This window comes from Chiloscyllium plagiosum, chromosome 20 (assembly GCF_004010195.1).
Source record: "Chiloscyllium plagiosum isolate BGI_BamShark_2017 chromosome 20, ASM401019v2, whole genome shotgun sequence".
NCBI classification, from domain to species: domain Eukaryota; kingdom Metazoa; phylum Chordata; class Chondrichthyes; order Orectolobiformes; family Hemiscylliidae; genus Chiloscyllium; species Chiloscyllium plagiosum.
This window is the reverse complement of record NC_057729.1, coordinates 21,611,120-21,628,983: the sequence shown is the minus strand read 5'-3', so window position 1 is coordinate 21,628,983 and position 17,864 is coordinate 21,611,120. Positions and strand designations below refer to the sequence as shown.

The window sequence follows — 17,864 nt, the reverse complement described above, 5'->3', positions numbered from 1 at the left end:
GGATCTGATTGAGACATATTAGATTATTAAAGGATTGGACACTCTGGAGGCAGGAAACATGTTTCCGCTGATGGGTGAGTGCTGAACCAGAGGACACAGCTTAAAAATACTGGGTAGACCATTTAGGACAGAGCTCAGGAGGAACTTCTTCACCCAGAGAGTGGTGGCTGTGTGGAATGCTCTGCCACAGGGGGCAGTGGAGGCCCACTCTCTGGATTCATTTAAGAAGGAGTTGGATAGAGCTCTCAAAGATAGTGGAATCAAGGGTTATGGAGATAAGGCAGGAACAGGATACTGATTAGGAATGATCAGCCATGATTATATTGAATGGCGGTGCAGGCTTGAAGGGCAGAATGGCCTACTCCTGCACCTATTGTCTATTGTCTATTGTCTAGTAGGTGAGTCAGCTGTTGCGTGGCTCGAGTGTTGGAAGAATGGGGACATACAAGTGTCCTGGGGGGAGCGGAGGGGGCAGAAGGGGAACTATTTGGGTGCTTCCATGGGAATGGATTGCTGTCCATGAGGCAAATGTTTACTGTCTATGAACATTGTACTGGATGGTGACTCAGCCAGGGATCTGTGGGGTTGGGGGTCACATGTCTAGGGGAGATGGGTGAATGTTAATGGGGTGGGACTTGGGCATCAGGATAGTTGAGAGGTTGCATTCAGGGGTGAGGAGTATCCATGGACTAATTAAATGCCCATGGGGATCAGCAGTCAGCTTGGGACTGTTTTTCTTTTGGCTAACTGTTGTAGTAACTAATTAAAGTAAGAATCCTCAAAAGTTTCCAACTCAAACTCAGAATTGAACTTCTTTGGAGGATCCCCGATACCTGTAATTGTCCTTTGGAAGATTAAATTTCCCAGATGAGTAGTGAATGCATCAGAACTTCCATTATATCCTGATATGCACCTTTCAGGATGCATCCAGCTTCTAGCTGGAGGTCGGAAGATCAGTGCCTTAGTTCTGTTATCTGACAGAAAAAGATGAACGATAGCATCATTTTCTAAAATGGCATTTCACTCATTGCCAACAAAAAGAAAATGTTTCAGTCACTCCCCAGTGAAGTACAAGATATTTTAACCAAATTAACTTTTAAAAAATAATTTTCATATATTTATTGCAGTTTGACCCTTACAAATAATGAACAGATGCTCCCAATCTCTTATCTAGTTAAGTTATTGATTACTGAGCACTACAAAGATTGCAGGTTTCATCCAGGGACTAGGTACAAACAATGATTGCAGATGCTGGAAACCCGAGTCTAGATTAGAGTGGGGCTGGAAAAGCACAGCAGTTCAGGCAGCATCCGAGGAGCAGTAAAATCGACGTTTCGGGCAAAAGCCCTTCATCAGGAATACAGCCTGAAGGGCTCACTTATCTCTCCACCGTTCAGGCTCTCTGCCTGTATTCCTGATGAAGGGCTTTTGCCCGAAACGTCGATTTTACTGCTCCTCGGATGCTGCCTGAACTGCTGTGCTTTTCCAGCACCACTCTAATCTAGACTCATCCAGGGACTGTATGAAGCTAATTGATCTATATTGAGGTGTTGCAAGGGCAGCTACAATATTCTCAATATCACACAGTTAGGGAGTGAAATGAGTTACCTGTTACAATCCATGTTGGCTGTATCAATAATAAATAAAATTGGAATTAAGTAAATAAATACTTCAGAACTGATGCTTCTTCTTAAAACCTTTGGAATTTATCTGTTATAAGCTTTCTGCTACTTAGATTTGCTCAAAAATTTGGCAGGTTTCCAATATGTACTACCATTAATTATGCCCTTTTTTTTTAATTACTGTGAATCATAGTTTGAGAAATCAATGTAAGCCACTGACCATTCCGGCTTACGCCCGAAACATCGACTCTCCTGCTCTTCGGATGTTACCTGACCTGCTGTGCTTTTCCAGCACCACACTTTTCGACTCTAACCCACTGAACAGAACACCAGAGTCTGTACTATAATAAATGAGTATACCCATGTGCTCGTCTGGCAGGAATAGGATGATTGCAACCACTTATATAGTTTCAAACTATATGCAAGATTTTTATGCTTCTTTCATCTTTGCGTATCTTCCCTATGTTGCCATTTCACCAGTCTTCACTGAACTTAAGTGTAAGGTGGCTAGAAGCAAACATAATAGATAGAAAGTTATATTAACAGCTTAAAATAGTGATTTCATGATTCAGGCCACATCATGCCAGGTTTTTGTGGAATGGGGCCAGTCATAAAATTCCCAAGGCTTTTTAATCTCTCAAATATTGAAACAGATACCAGTAAGTCTTTAAAAAATTGAATTTAAAGCTTATGTTTTTTTACCATTATCATCTTTATTTCCCTTTCCTTGCATTTATTTCACTGTTTGTCCCAACTAATTTCTATTTATTCCCTCTCCATTCTTTGCTACCCTTGCTTAACCTTTCTTCATGTTCTCTTCCTTGTCACTTCTGCATCTCTCTTCCTTCATTTTTATCAATTTTACTTTTCTTTCCTTCACTTTTGTTTCTTTCCCTTTTAGTTTTAAGTTGATCTCCTTCCTTTTTGGTTGTTTCTTTTACTGATCCTTGCCCCTTTATCTTCTTTGTATTTTTCAACAGACTGCTCATTCTGTATGATCACGAGGTCACTGGGGATTTGGAGCAGGAATGTAAAGGGAGACGAGAAGATGAGAACTGAATTCAAATGTTGCTGATTTCTCACAAGCTGATAACTGTGGTGAAAACCTGGCACCTACTTGGGCTGAGGCATTGAATTAAATTAGCTTTATTAAATATAATAACTGAGTCTGGACTTGGACGTCTTCCTGGGCCTGTTGTTAGGGGTTGAGTTAGTTTTATATACTCTTACAGCATCAAAATAGACCCTTCAGTCCAACTCGTCTGTGCCGACCAGATATATTAAATTAATCTAGTCTCATTTGCCACTATTTAGTCCTTATCCCTCTAAACATTTCCTATTCATGTACTTGTCCAAATGTCTTTTAAATGTTCTAACTGTACCTGCATCTATTATTTTCTCTGGTAGTTTATTCCATATGCGCACCACCCTCTCTGTGAGATGGTTGCCTCTCAGGTCCCTTCTACATCTTTCCCCTCTCACCTTAAACTAATGCCCTCTAGTTTTGAACTCCCCTACCCGAGGGAAATGACTTTGGCTATTCACCTTATCAATGCTTCTCCTAATTTTGTAAATCTCTCCTCAACCTCCTACTCTCCTGGCAAAAAGTCCCAGCCTATCCAGCCTCTCCTTATAACTCAAAACTCTCCAGTCCCAGTAACATCCTGATAATTCTTCTCTGCACCCTTTGCAATATCCTTCTGATAGAAGGACCACCAGAACGGTATGCAAGACTCCAAAAGAGCCCTCACCAATGTCCTGTGTAGCCGCAACATGATGTCCCAACTCCAGTACTCAACAGCCTGACCAATGAAGGCAAGCATTCCAAATGTCTTCTTCAGCACCCTGTCTACCTGTGATGCCACTTTCAAGAAACTATACACCTGCAGCCGTAGGTCTCTCTGGCCGACCACACACCCCAGTCCCTACCATTAATCCTGTCCTGGTTTGTCACAATAAAATGCAACACCTCACATTTATCGGCTGATTGGCCCAACAGATCAGGCTCCCGTTGTGGCCTTAGATAACCTTTTCCACTTCCCACTGTGCCAACAATTTTGGTGTCATCCACAAACTTACTAACCATGTTTCCCATATTCTCATCCAAGTGGTTTGTATAAATGACAAACAACAGTGGACACAGCACCAATCCCTGCAGAACACCACTGGTCACAGACCTCCAGTCTGAAAAATAACCTTTTAGCACCACCTTCTGTGTCCTATCATCAAGCCAATTGTGTATCCAATTGACAAGTTCTCCCTAGATTTCATGTGATCTAACCTTAATAACTACCTACTATGCGGAACCTTGTCAAAGGCCTTACTAAGGTCCCTGTCGACAATGTCTATTGCTCTACCCTTGTCTATCGTCTTGGTCAAATCCTCAAAAAATGCAATCAAGTTAGTTAGACATGATCTCCCACTCTCAAAGCCTATCCCTATTCAATCCTTGCCGCTCCAAATGCACATAAATTCTAACTCTCAGAATACCCTCCAAAAATATACTGACCACTGATGTCAGACTCATCGGTGTATAGTTCCTGGGATTTTCTTTGCATCTTTTCTTAAATAAAGGCAGAACATTAGCCACCCTCCAGTCTTCTGGCACCTCACCCATGACTGGAAATGATACAAATATCTTTGCTAAGGGCCCTACAATTTCATCCCTAGCTTCCCACAATATCCTTGGGTACACCTGATCAGATCCTGGGGATTTATCTACCTTTGTGCGTTTTAAGACGTTTAGCACATCTTCTGTAAAGCGGACTGTTTTCAAGACATCACTATTTATTTTGCCAAGTGCCCTAGCTTCCATGTCTTTTTCCGCAGTAAATACTAACACAAAATATTCATTTAGTATCTCATTTGTCTATGTTGCTTTACCCTGAGAGCCCACACCACCTACCAACAGGATCCAAACTGGTCCATTTAAGAGGGGGATGTCCACTGGGGACTCCTGCACTTCCTTCTTGAGCCTTTTACTTTGTCAGATGGTCACCCATTCCCTTTCTGCCTGCATAATCCTGACAGTAGAAAAGAAAAACCAAAAGAATGAATCCAGCAGCATTCTACTGTAGACAGAGAACTCACACTTCCGCAGAGAGAGCTGTACCTAGCAGCTTCAACTCCAAAAAAAACCCAACTTCAATAACTGAAAGCAAAACGAAAACCCTGGGACTGTGTCAGCCTGACTCCATCCACTCAGGCTTCCTTTCTCGAATTAAAAAAAACCAAAGGTGTTTACTCTGCTGTCCATGGAGCAGAGTCCTCAGTATCAGGTTGACAACATTCCTGTTTAAGATAGAACAAATCCCTCTGAAAGGCATATATCGTTACTGTAAGGAGCAACAAAATGTTAAGGAATACGAAAGTTGTACTTCAGGATTTGGTGATACCATGTAAAGTAGCTGGGGTAAACCACCTTATTAAAACAGATGTAGCATCAACTGACAATGGGTGGAGTTTCCCAATGGTAAATGTAAAAAAATTATGTGAAAAAATGAACATCTTAGGAATGAACACCGTAGCAGAATGCCCATTTAGTAATGAGTTTAGAATCATAAAGATTTACGGCACGGAATTAGACTCTTCAGTCCAACTTGTCCACATCAGCCAGATATCCTAAATTAACATAATCCTATTTGCCAGCACTTGACCCATGGTACTCTAAACCCTTCCTATTCATATACCCATCCAGATGCCTTTTAAATGTTGTAATTGTACCAGCCTCCACCACTTCCTCTGGCAGCTCATTGCACACACGTACCACCCTCTGTGTGATAAGCTTGCCTCTTAGGTACCTTTTACATCTTTCCCCACTCACCCTGAACCGCTGCCCTTTAGTTCTGGACTCCCCCCACCCTGGGGAAAAGACCTTGTCTATTTACCCTATCCATGCCCTTCAAGATTTTATAAACCCCGATAAGGTCACCCCTCAGCTTCCAATGCTCCAGGGAAAACAGCCCTAATCCATTCAGCCTCTCTCTATAGCTCAAACCCTGCAATCCTGGCAACATCCTTGTAAACCTTTTCTGAACCGTTTCAACTTTCACAGCATCCTTCCTATAGGCGGGAGACCAGAATTGTACACAATATTCCAAAAGTGGCCTAACCAACATCCTGTACAACCACAATATGACTGCCCAACTCCTGTAACCAATGCTCTGACCAACAAAGTAAAGCATACCAAACGCCGCCTTTGCTATCCTATCTACCTGAGACTCCACTTTCAAGGAACCTGTATTCCAAGGTTTCTTTGTTCAGCAACACTCCCCAAGACCTGGCCATTAAGTGTATAAGTCCTGTCCTGATTTGCCTTTCCAAAACGCAGCATCTCACATTTACCTAAATTAAACTCCATCTGCCACTCCTCGGCTCATTAGCCCAACCGATCGAGGTCCTGTTATAATCTGAGGCAACTATAATTATAATATACAGTAGCGCCTCGACATATGAACGACCCCGTTCACGAACAAATCAGTTTACGACCAGGATTGTACATAAAATTTTGCTTCAACGTACTTACGAAATTCAAGGTCCGAAAGAAGGTACAAAAGCAAAAAGCCCGTGTGCGACCACATGGTTTCATTGCTCTACTTTGCTACGTGCTTGTTGAATGCAAAAGCTCTTGGGACCCGCATGATCTCATTCAGTTCGTCTTTGGTACGTGTGCTGTGAACAGCGTTCGTTGCTACGTCCAAGCATTCTTACACCATCCGAACAATGGGAAAAATTGATTCAGTTTGCGAACCGGGTCCCGGAACGGATAAAGTTCGTAAGTCGAGGCGCTACTGTAATTATAATCATTGTCAACTGCACCACCAATTTTGGTGTCATCTGTAAACTTACTAACTGTACCTCCTTTGTTCACATGCAAATATTTATGTAAATAATGAAAACTGGTGGACCCTGCAGCGATCCTTGTGGCACTCTGCTGGTCACAGGCCTCCAGTCTAAAGAACAATTCTCCACCACCACCCTCTGTCTTCTACCTTCAAGCCAGTTATGTATCCAAATGGCATGTGATCTCACCTTGCTAACCAGTCTACCATGAGGAACTCACATCCACCAATCCTCTTCATTACTGCTTTAAAAACTCAATCAAGTTAGTGAGATATGATTTCCCACGCACAAAGCCATGTTGACTATCTCTAATCAGTTCTTGCATATCCACATACCTGTAAATCCTGTCCCTCAGGATTCCCTCCAACAACTTGCCCACCACTGATGTCAGGCTCACTGGTCTACACAGCCCTGGCTTTTCCTTACTTTACCTTACTTACTTTCTTTAATAGTGGCACCACATTAGCCAACCTCCAGTCTTCCAGCACCTCACCTGTGACTACTGATGATCCAACTATCTCAGGAAGGGGGCCCAGCAATCACTTCCCTAGCTTCCCACAGAGTTCTGGGGCATTTATCCACTTTTATGCATTTTAAGACATCCATCACTACCTTCTCTGTAATATGGACATTTTTCAAGATATCACCACCTATTTCCCCACATTCTATATCTTCCATGTCCTTCTCCACAGTGAACACTGATGCAAAATACTCATTTAGTATCTTCTCCATCTCCAGTGGCTCCACACATAGACAGCTTTGCTGATCTTTGAGGGGTCCTATCTCACCCGAGTTACCCTTTTGTCCTTAATGTATTTATAAAATCCCTTTGGATTTTCCTTAACCCTATTTGCGAAAGCTATCTCATGACCCCTTTTTGCCTTCCTGATTTCCCTCTTAAGTATACTCCTACTGCCTTCATACTCTTCGAAGAACTCACTCAATCTCTGCTGTATGCTTCCTTCTTTTTCTTAACCAAAACCTCAATGTTTATGGTCATCCAGCCTTGCCTTTCATAGGAATATACTTCTCTGGATTCTTGTTTTCTCATTTTGAAAGGTGTCCCATTTTTCAGCCGTCCCTTTACCTCAAAAATCCGCCCCCAATCAACTTTTGACAGTTTTTGACTAATACCATCAAAATTAGCCTTCCTCCAAATTAGATCTTCAATTTTTAGATCCGGTCTATCCTTTTCCATCACTCCTTTAAAACTAATAGAATTATGGTGGCTGGCCAAAAGTGCTCCCCTACTGACACTTCAGTCACCTGCCCTGCCTTATTTCCCAACGTAGGTCAGGTTCTGCACGTTCTCTAGTAGGTACATCCCCACACTGAATCAGAAAATTTTCTTGTACACAATTTAACAAATTCCTCTCCACCTGAACCCTTCACACAGTCCCAGTCTATGTTTTAGAAGTTAAAATCCCCTACCATAACCACCCTATTATTCTTAGAGATAATGGAGATCTTTTTCCAAATTTGTTTCTCAATTTCCTGCTGACTATTAGGGGATCTATATTACTATCCCAATAAGTTGATCATCTCTTTCTTATTCCTCAGTTCCACCCAAATAACATCCCTGGATTATTCCCAGGAATATCCTCCCTCAGTATAGCTGTAATGCTATCCCTTATCAAAAACGCCACTCGCCTGCCCCCTTTCTATCCTTCCTATAGCATTCGTAACTTGAGCATTAAGCTGCCAGTCCTGTTCATCCCTGAGCAACATCACTCTAATTGGTATTATATCCCAGTCTTATGTTCCATACCATGCCCTCAGTTCATCTGCCTTCCCTGTTAGGCCTCTTGCATTGAAGCAAATGCAGGTTAATTTATCAGTCCTACCTCGTTCTCAGTTTTGACCCTGCCTGCCCTGACTGTTTGACTCACATCTTTTCACAACTGTACCAGTCTCAGACTGATCTCTTTCCTCAGTATCTCCCTGGGTCTCACCTTTCCAACACCCGCTCTCGCAAATCTCCCTGCCATATATTAGTTCCCTTCTAATTACGCTGCAATCTAACCTTCTTGTACAGGTCACTTCTACCCCAGAAGTGATTCCACAATCCAAAAATGTGAATCCTTCTCCCCTGCACCAGCTCCTCAGCCATGCATTCATCTGCTCTATTCTCCTATTCCTATCCTCACTAGCTCATAGCACTGGGAGTAATCCAGATATATAACTGCCCTCAAGGACCTCCTTTTCAAATTCCTGCCTAACTTTCTATTTTCCCCCTTCAAAATCTCATCCTTTTCCCTTCTTATATTGTTGCTTCCAATGTGCGCAATGACCTCCTACTAGTCCCTCTCCCCTTTGTTAACATTCTGCACCCTCCCTGAGGTATCCTTGATCCTGGCACCAGGGAGGCAACACACCATTCTGATTTTTCACTACTGGCCACAGAAATATCTGTCTGTGCCTCTGACTAGAGAATTCTCGAATACAATTGATCGCTTAGAACCTGACATAACCCTTGTTATATTATAGCCACTCTCGATACCAGAAACCTGGCTATTCATGCTACATTCCCCTGAGTGTGCCTCACCCCATAAATTTTCCAGCATACTTGTTTGAGATGGAGATAGCCACAGAAGACTCCTGCATGACCTGCCTCCCTCTCCTACCTTTCCTGACAGTAACCCATCTACCTGAGTGTATCTGTGATTTTTCTCCCTTCCTCTAACTGCCATCCACCACACCCCCTAGTTCCTGTAAATTCCTCATTGCCTCTAATTGCTGCTCCAACCGATCTATGCGAACTGATAGGATTCACAACCAAACATACTTACTACAGACATAATCATCAGTAATGTGGAAATTCTCCCCAATCTCCTACATCACTCTATTCAAAGCCATCTTTTTACTTTAACAATCCACTCACCCAGAAAATAGCAAAGTCTTACTGCTCTAAACGACACTGTTCGAGGCTAACTTTGTACGTATGTTTTATATTTTTAAGTTTTAATCAATAGACAGATCACAATAAAACATGTGGGCAAAGCGAACCCATTCTACTCACAATTAAAAAAAGGCAGCAAGGTTACATGTAAAAACAATGCACTTGTCTGTTCCTGTGCTGTGAGCTCTCCCACACAGGTTCCTTCAAGTCAGCTGTGAATTGCACTATTTGTTAAATTTTCTTAGACACATTTCGATGTCCTGAAATACTTCAACTCAAACAGGAAAGGCAGTAGCTGTACAGATTCACTGCTGTGTCAGAGAGCAGTATAGGTTTCTTTGGCTTCTGAAAGCTGGCCGTATGGTGGCTCAGTGGTTAGCCCTACTGCCTCACAGCGCCAGGGTCTCAGGTTTGATTCCAGCCTTGGGTGACTGTCTGTGTGGAGTTTGCTCGTAAGTATCCTTTAGGGAAAGAAATTGGTCATCTTTATGCAGCATGGTCTTTTTGACGTCAGATCCACTGCAGACTAAAGTGGGCTAGCAAGCCACCCAATTCAAAGCCAATTTTGTGTCCCTCTGGATTCTATGTGATCTAACCTTCCAGAGCAGCCCACCATGTGGAACCTTAAAGGCCTTCAAGGTCCATTTCTGAAGACCGCAGAACCTATCATGTATTGAAATTGCTTCCTAAAGTTGCTAATCCATTTGGTTGACCTTTTGTCCCTCATCTTGTATATTTAGCCAATTTTTGAATTTACGATTGGCTTTTTTCTGCTCTTCCTATAATGGTGGCATCCCTCTATTTACTGGTCCCTTCTTGCATGTATGTTACTCTTGGGCCAGTTTTTGGTAGCTTTCCTTTGGGATGAAAAGCTTAATTCTGGACTTCATTATCACTTTGTTCACATTCTTTATCTGAGTTATCTTGTATTTGACCATCATACATGTTTCTGAAGTCAGTATTGCCTTATCAAATTCTGGTATGTGTTCAGATTCAGAAATATTTAATCAGTAACAAATAACCTGGAGGAATGGACTCGAACAATTGGTTACTACATTATAGAATTGTTTCTTCATTATTGCCTCCAGGCCTTTCCATGCTTACTGTACTTTGCTTTGTAATGCGCAAATTCCTCTGGATGTAAATTTATCTCTGATGGCCTTATGTGAGGCTGAATTTTATCTAAAACCTCTTGATAGATGCCCTTCTTCTTGCATCCAGGATATTCAAATACTCAGGAAACAAAACTGAAGCCAAATGTAATCCCTTCTCAAGTTGGAGGTTGGTTACACATTGGAGAATGTACAAGGTATGATTAGTAGGTTTGCAGATGAAACCAAAATAGATAGTATCATGGGCAGTGAGGAAGGTTGTCAGAAATTGCAGCAGGACCTTGATTAGCTGGGGTAGTAGGCTGGAAAATGGCAAATGGAGTTCAATATAGATAAGTGTGAGGTCTTGCATTTTGGATAGTCGAATCAAGGTAGGAGTTTCATGGTGAATGGTAGGAACCTAAGGAGTATAGAGGAACAGAGCATCCTTGGAGTTCAGGTGCACATTTCTTTGAAAGTGGGGTTACTGGTAGACAGGGCAGTGAAGAAGGCTATTGGCAGACTGGCCTTTATCAGTCAGGGCACTGAGTATCAAAGTTGGGAAGTTATGTTGCAGTTATACAGGACATTGGTGAAGCTACACTTGGAGTATTATGTTCAGTTTTGATCACCTTGCTTTCGGAAGGATGTTATTAAACTGGAAAGACTGCCGAAGAAATTTACATGGATGTTGCCAGAACTCAATGGTTTGAGTTATAGGGAGAGGTTGGACATGCCAAGACTTTTTTTCTTTCAAGTGTAGGAGACTGAGGGGGAATGTCATAGAAGTGTATAAGATTATGAGAGGAATGGATAGGGTGAATGTACTCAGTCTTTTTCCCAGGGTTGGAGACGAGAGGGCATTAGTTTAAAGTTAGATGGGAAAGAATAAAAGGGAACCCTAGGGGCAACTTTTTTTACACACAGAGTAGTGTGCATATGGAATGAGCTGCTGGCAGAAGTTGTTGAAATGGGTACATTAACCACATTTTAAAGGCAATTGGACAAATACATGAATTGGAGGGGTTTAGATGGATATGAGCCAATTACAGGGAAATGGGGTTAGCGTAGGACATTTTGGTCGGCACGGACCAGTTTGAGGCAAAGGGCCTGTCTCCGTGCTGTAAGACTCTATGACTCTAAGTGGGTGATATGGAAGGGTAGCTATAGAATGTATTTACAAATTCATGAATATAAAAATGTTATTTCTCAGTTAGATCCATTCTTCTGAAAATACTGTGTATTTAGCTGAGAGCAGGCCCAGCAATGTTTTACTCCAATAAAAGAAATTCTGGAATTAAGAATCCACTGATGACTATGAATGTTCCATCAATGTCAATTGGTGAAAAACCCAACAGGCTCACTAATATCCTTAAGGGAAAGAAATCTGTCATCCTCACCTGGTCTGGCCTACATATGACCCCAGACCGACGGCAATGTGGCTGACTCTCAACCTCCCTCTGAAATGGGCAAGCCACTCAGTTGTATCAATAACTACAATATCTCAACAAAGAAATTAAACTAGATGGATTATGTGGCATCTTCCTAGGCATCAGAAAAAAATCCGTAAGATCAGTCCTGTTAACCCTACAAAGCTCTCCTTACTGACATCTGGGGGAAAGTGGCAAAATTGGGAGAGCTGTCTCTCAGACATGCAACAGCCTGATATAATCATACTCATGGAATCATATCTTACAATATCCCAGACACCATCATCACCATCCCTGGATATATCCTGTCCCACCAGTAGGTCAGATCTAGCAGAGGTGGTAGCACAGTAGTATACATTCAAGAGGGAGTTGCTGTGAGAGTCCACAACATTGACTCCTAATCCCATGAAGTCTTGTGGTTTCAGGTTAAATATGGGCAAGGAACTCTCCCGCTGAGTACCATGTACTGTTCTCCCTCAGCTGCTGAATCAGAACTCCTCTATGTTGAACAACATTTAGAGAAAGCACTGAGGATGTAAAGGGCACAAAATGTATTCTGGGTGGGGGATTTCAATGGCCACCAACAAGAGTCGCTCAGCAATAGTATGGCTGATTGAGCTAGTTGGGTCCTAAACGACAGAGCTGCTAGACTGGGTCTACGGAGGGAAACAACATGAGGGAAAAACATACTTGACCTCATCCTTATCAACCTGCCAGCTGTAGATGCATCTGTCCATGACATTATTGGTAAGAGTGACCGCCACAACATCCTTACAGAGATTATGTCCCACTTTCACATTGAGAATATTGTCAATCATATTGTGATGCACTATACCTATGCTAAATGGGACAGACTTTGAACAGATCTAGCAACTCAAAACTGGGCAGGCATGACAAACTGTGGGCCATCAACAGCATCCGGATTGTATTCCAGCACAATCTGTAACCTCATGGCCTGGCATATCCCCCACTCAACCATTACCATCAAGCAAGGGAATTGACCTCAGTTCAATGGAGAGTGCTGGAATCCAAGAGCAGCACCAGGCATACCTAAAAATGTGATGTCAATCTGGTGAAGTTACCAAAGGGGACTACTTGCATGCCAAACCGCATAAGCAGTAAGTGATAGATCCCATGACCAAAGGATCAGATCTAAGCTCCGCAGTCCTGCCACATCCCATCATGAATGGTGACAGATAATTCAACAATTCACTGGAGGAGGCATGTCCTCAAGTAACCCCATCCTCAATGATGGAAGAGCTCAACACATCAGTGCAAAAGTTAAAGTTAAAGCACTCATAACAATCTTCAGCCAGAAGTGCTGTGTGAATGATCCATCCCTGCTCCCTCCAGTGGTCCCCAGCATACAGATACCATACAGATAGAGGTGAGGAAAACACAGGCTAAAATACAAAGACATTTTTACTACAAAATTCAACTACATAAGGATGTAGTTGAATTTTGCCAGATGTGTCATACATGTCAGCTAATCGGAAAATCACAGGCCAGTAATAAAACCTGCACCTTTAACACCTATTCCAGCATTTGAGAAACTTTTCACAAGAGTCTTGGTTGATTGTGTAGATCCCCCTACCTCAAACAAAAAGTGGGAGCAAGTATTTATTAACAATAATGGATGTGTCAACTAGATTTCCAGAAGCAATCCCATTACGCAACATCACAGCTAAAAGAATTGTAGAAGAATTACTTAAATTCTCTACTAGATATGGACTACCATTAGAGATCCAGTCAGATCAAGGATCAAACGTCACATCCAAATTATTCAACGCAGTTATGGATAACTTGGGAATAAAGCAAATCAAATCTACTGCATACCATCCAGAATCGCAGGGAGCACTAGAGAGATGGCATCAAACACTAAAGACCATGTTGAGGGCTCATGGTCAAGATTATGCAGATGGTAGGGATAAGGGAGTTCGGTTTGTACGTTTGCGATCAGAGATGTACTGAATGAATCGACCAAATTCAGTCCATTTGAATTAATTTTTGGGCATGAAGTAAGAGGACCGTTAAAATTGATGAAGGAGAAATTAATAAGTCAGAATTAAGAGACCACCTATTTGGACGATGTGTCAAATTTTAGAGAACGATTAAATAGAGCTGGAGAGTTGGCTAGACAGCATTTAAAAGTATGACAGCATACAAAGAAACAAGAAGCAGACAAGAAATCACAAATTCGCAATTTTGCAATTGGGGATAAGGTATTGGTGTTACTTCTAGTAACAGGTGAGCCTTTAAAAGCCAGGTTTAGTGGACCGTATCAAATTGAGAAGAAATTGAGTGAAGTGAACTACTTGATAAGGACTTCAGATAGGAAGAAATCTCACAGAGTGTGTCATGTGAATAAGCTCAAAAGGTATCTGGATTGGAAAGGAAAGCAAGAGGAGAAGATGTTAATGAATACAGCACAGAAGGAAGAACCAAGCTCAGAGGATTCTGAATTAGACATTCCTCAAATCAGATTGGACAATAAGAAAGTTGTAAAAAATTGAGATAAATTGTTGAGTTCCACAAGAAAACTGAAATGACCTGAAAGAGTTATTACTATCACATGGGAAAATATGCAGAAATAAACTGGGAAGTCCTAACTTAATTGTGCATAATGTAGATATAGGAGATGCTGTTCTGATTAAGCAACGTCCTTATAGGCATAACCCTCTAAAGTTGGCACAGGTTCAGAAGGAGATAGAGAGCATACTCCAAAATGGCATAATTGAAGTGAGTTAGAGTGACTGGAGCTCACCCATAGTCATGGTGCCAAAGCCAGATGGTACCCAGTGATTATATGTGGACTATCGCAAAGGCAACACCATTACAAAGACTGATGCATATCCAATTCCACAGTTGGAGGACTGTGTCGAAAAAGTGGGACAAGCAACTTACATTTCTAAGTTGTACTTGCTCAGAAGCTACTGGCAAGTAGCCCTGTCAGAGAGAGCAAAGGCAATTTCGGCTTTAGTAACGCCAAATGGACTATATCAGTTCAAAGTCATGTCATTTGGTATGAAAAATGCTCTGGCCACATTTCAGACTGACTAATATAGTCATTGCCAGATTACCCAACTGTGTGGTGTATACTTATGATGTGGTGATTTTTAGTCACTCATGGGAGGAACATTTGCAGCATTTATCAGACTTGTTCGATCGACGTTGGAAAGCAGGCTTTTTTGTAAACCTAGCTAAAAGTGAATTTGCCAAAGCCTAAGTCACCTTCCTGGGACATGTTATTTGATATGGACAAATGGCCCCACGGGATGCGAGAACGAAAGTAATTAGGGAATTTCCCACACCATCGACGAGAAAAGCAGTACTACACTTCCTGGGATTGAGTGGATTTTACAAGAAATTTGTGCCGAACTTTAGCAGTGTGGCTGCTTCACTCACCAAATTGTTTAAAAAGGGCAAGAGGTTTCAGTGGACAGTGGACTGTCTAAAGGCATTTGACTGCCTAAAAACTGTGTTAACCACTACCCCAGTATTAGCCAAACCAGATTACACGAAACCTTTCAAGGTGGCTATCGATGCCAGTGATGTGGGTGGGTGCCAGTGCAGTACTCCTGCAGGAGGATAACGAGAGAATAGAAAGACCCATCGGATATGTTTCCAGGAAGTTGATCATTCATCAGAAATACTCAACAGTGGAGAAAGAGACTTTAAGCTTGGTTTTGGCATTGCAACATTTCAGTGTTTATATTACTAGCAAGGTATCTGAGACAATCGTAACCCATTGATATTTGTGGAAACATTTAAGGACAATAATGCCAGACTGTTTAAGTGGAGCTTGTATCAGCCATTCAATTTGACAATTGTGCATGTGGTAGGTTGTGAAAACATGATTGTTGATGCATTCTCAAGACTCGAATGAGATATGGAGTTGTTCTGTGGTGGGCGTGCTACGGCCTGAATTTGCATGTGGTTGTGCATGTTTGCACGTGTATATTTAGTATAGTGTATATGTGTGTTTTAGACCACTAACCAATTTGTTTTTGAAGGGTTATAAAAATGAAGCCATCTTTTGGTAATGATGGTTCACTTTTTTTTAAAGGGGGAGGTGTCACAAAGCTGGTCCCTTTTTTTTCTAAAAACTGTTCCTTTTCTCAAGGATACTGGGTCCTTGATTTTTTTTCAGAGAGGTCATAAACTAGGCTGGGCTCTGATCAGACTGGTTTGATATAGAGATGAAAAGGATTTTGAGAGGCCTTTTGTTTATATGTAAACACATGAGACTGCCGGCCTAAGTGGTCATGTTTTAGAATTGGCCTGTATAATAAAAGGGGACTGGTCAGCTCTCTAACTGAGCAGTTCAGCCCAGAACTACTTGGGAGTTCAACAGTGAGCTGTGTGGAAACTCTCTCTCTCTTTCTGCCCTTCTAACTTCAACCTGTAAGCATCTGTTCCATTTTTAAACTGTGTTTTAACGGGGTTTGCTTATTGGGGTTTTTGTGTATATTCCGAACAGCATAATTATGTCTAGTTTGGATAGACATAGTTCTGCAGGGGTTCTTTATTATGTTCTTTGTGTTTCATTGTGTAATTTTGTGAATAAATTTCTGTCTGTTTTAAAACCTAGTAGTCAACCTCACTAGCTTACTCCGGGTCATTTTCACTGTACACTTACCAAAACAAATTGCAAAGTTATGGTCTGGGGTTGCCTGCTCAAGAATGTTTTGAGTGGTCTGGCCTAGTCCATAACACTGTTAATGGCAAATGAATTGACTAAGTAGATAATGGATATTAATTTCAAGTAACTGAAGTGAAAGATTAACAATTGCTAATTGATTAATTATATTGGTCTATATATAAAAAAGAACAAATCTGCTGCACGCAGCAGAGATATGCAATTGAAGGTTAAAGTTGTTCACAGACTTCCAGACTGCTTGTATTTTCTGTCATGATTTGGAGATGCTGGTGTTGGACTGGGGTGTACAAAGTTTAAAATCACACAACACCAGCTTATCATCCAACAGTGCTTCCAATTAAACCCGTTGGACGATAACCTAGCTTTGTGATTTTTAACTTTGTATTTCCTATAGCCTTGAAGAGTCCATGTTCCATATACACATAGGTTTTGCCTGACTGCAGTCCTTATTCCACTATTTGAGGGCACTGCGTCAGAACCTTGGCTCACGCTTGAGCTACATACTCCTGATCATTGGACATCTTGTGCAGAAGTGGTGCAAGCAAGTTGGAGGACTGCTTCATGAGTAGGTACTGGGCCTGGCCATTAACAGGTCCAAACAGTACACCATGGATGAGGCTGTTTGACTAGCCGCATGCCTCCTTCTGTTGTATATCAATGCCAGTGTGTCCCTGGAGTGGTAGGCCCTGCAGTTTTTACTGGCACTCTTGAGGTTTTCCATGATTTGGGAGGGGGCGGGGGGAAGCAGAATGTATTGTCTTACCCCATAATCAAATTTTAATGTAAAATTAAGTTGCATTTCAACTTTTAATTTTTGTTTTCTTGCTCCTTTAAGAGAGTATTCCTCACTAATTTTACTTATTTGCTTTAATTGACATCATTTAATGTTTTCAAAAGAGTATACAGAGGGGAATAGCATGAATTGGAGCTACACAATTGTGTAACTGTGAAGAGGTCACGAAATTTTCCAGCAAGGAGAAGCTATGTGTCTTATTTCATAGTCGCCTAAAAACCTGGACCAGTTCGCAGTTTGGAATTCAATAATTTAACTATTTTATTCCCCTTGCTAATCTAACCATTTAAATTTCACAACTGTAATAATAAAAGAGTATATCCAAATGTCCAACCTAGCTCATTTTGGTGTTAACTGACTCTTACCATACATGGAATAAATTACTCCAAAAATAATATCTTCCTCCTTTGATATAGATGACAAAATGATGTTAGTTTCATCACTGGTATTTCCCATCTGCAAAGAGAGGTTGCATATTTTTAAGTAAATAATTATTCCAACATGGTTTCAACCCCAGATGAATATTA

General features: G+C 41.5%; 1 protein-coding gene across 2 annotated transcripts in view; it reads right to left on the bottom strand.

The window, feature by feature from the left end:
- The window catches only part of LOC122559907 (opsin-5-like), a 55,091-nt gene that overhangs the window by 18,521 nt on the left and 18,706 nt on the right, over window positions 1-17,864 (bottom strand). For both annotated transcript variants that reach the window (XM_043710011.1, XM_043710013.1), the window contains exon 3: window positions 17,703-17,793. In XM_043710011.1, coding sequence (XP_043565946.1) covers window positions 17,703-17,793 — 91 coding nt within the window. The remainder of the gene's footprint in view (window positions 1-17,702; window positions 17,794-17,864) is intronic.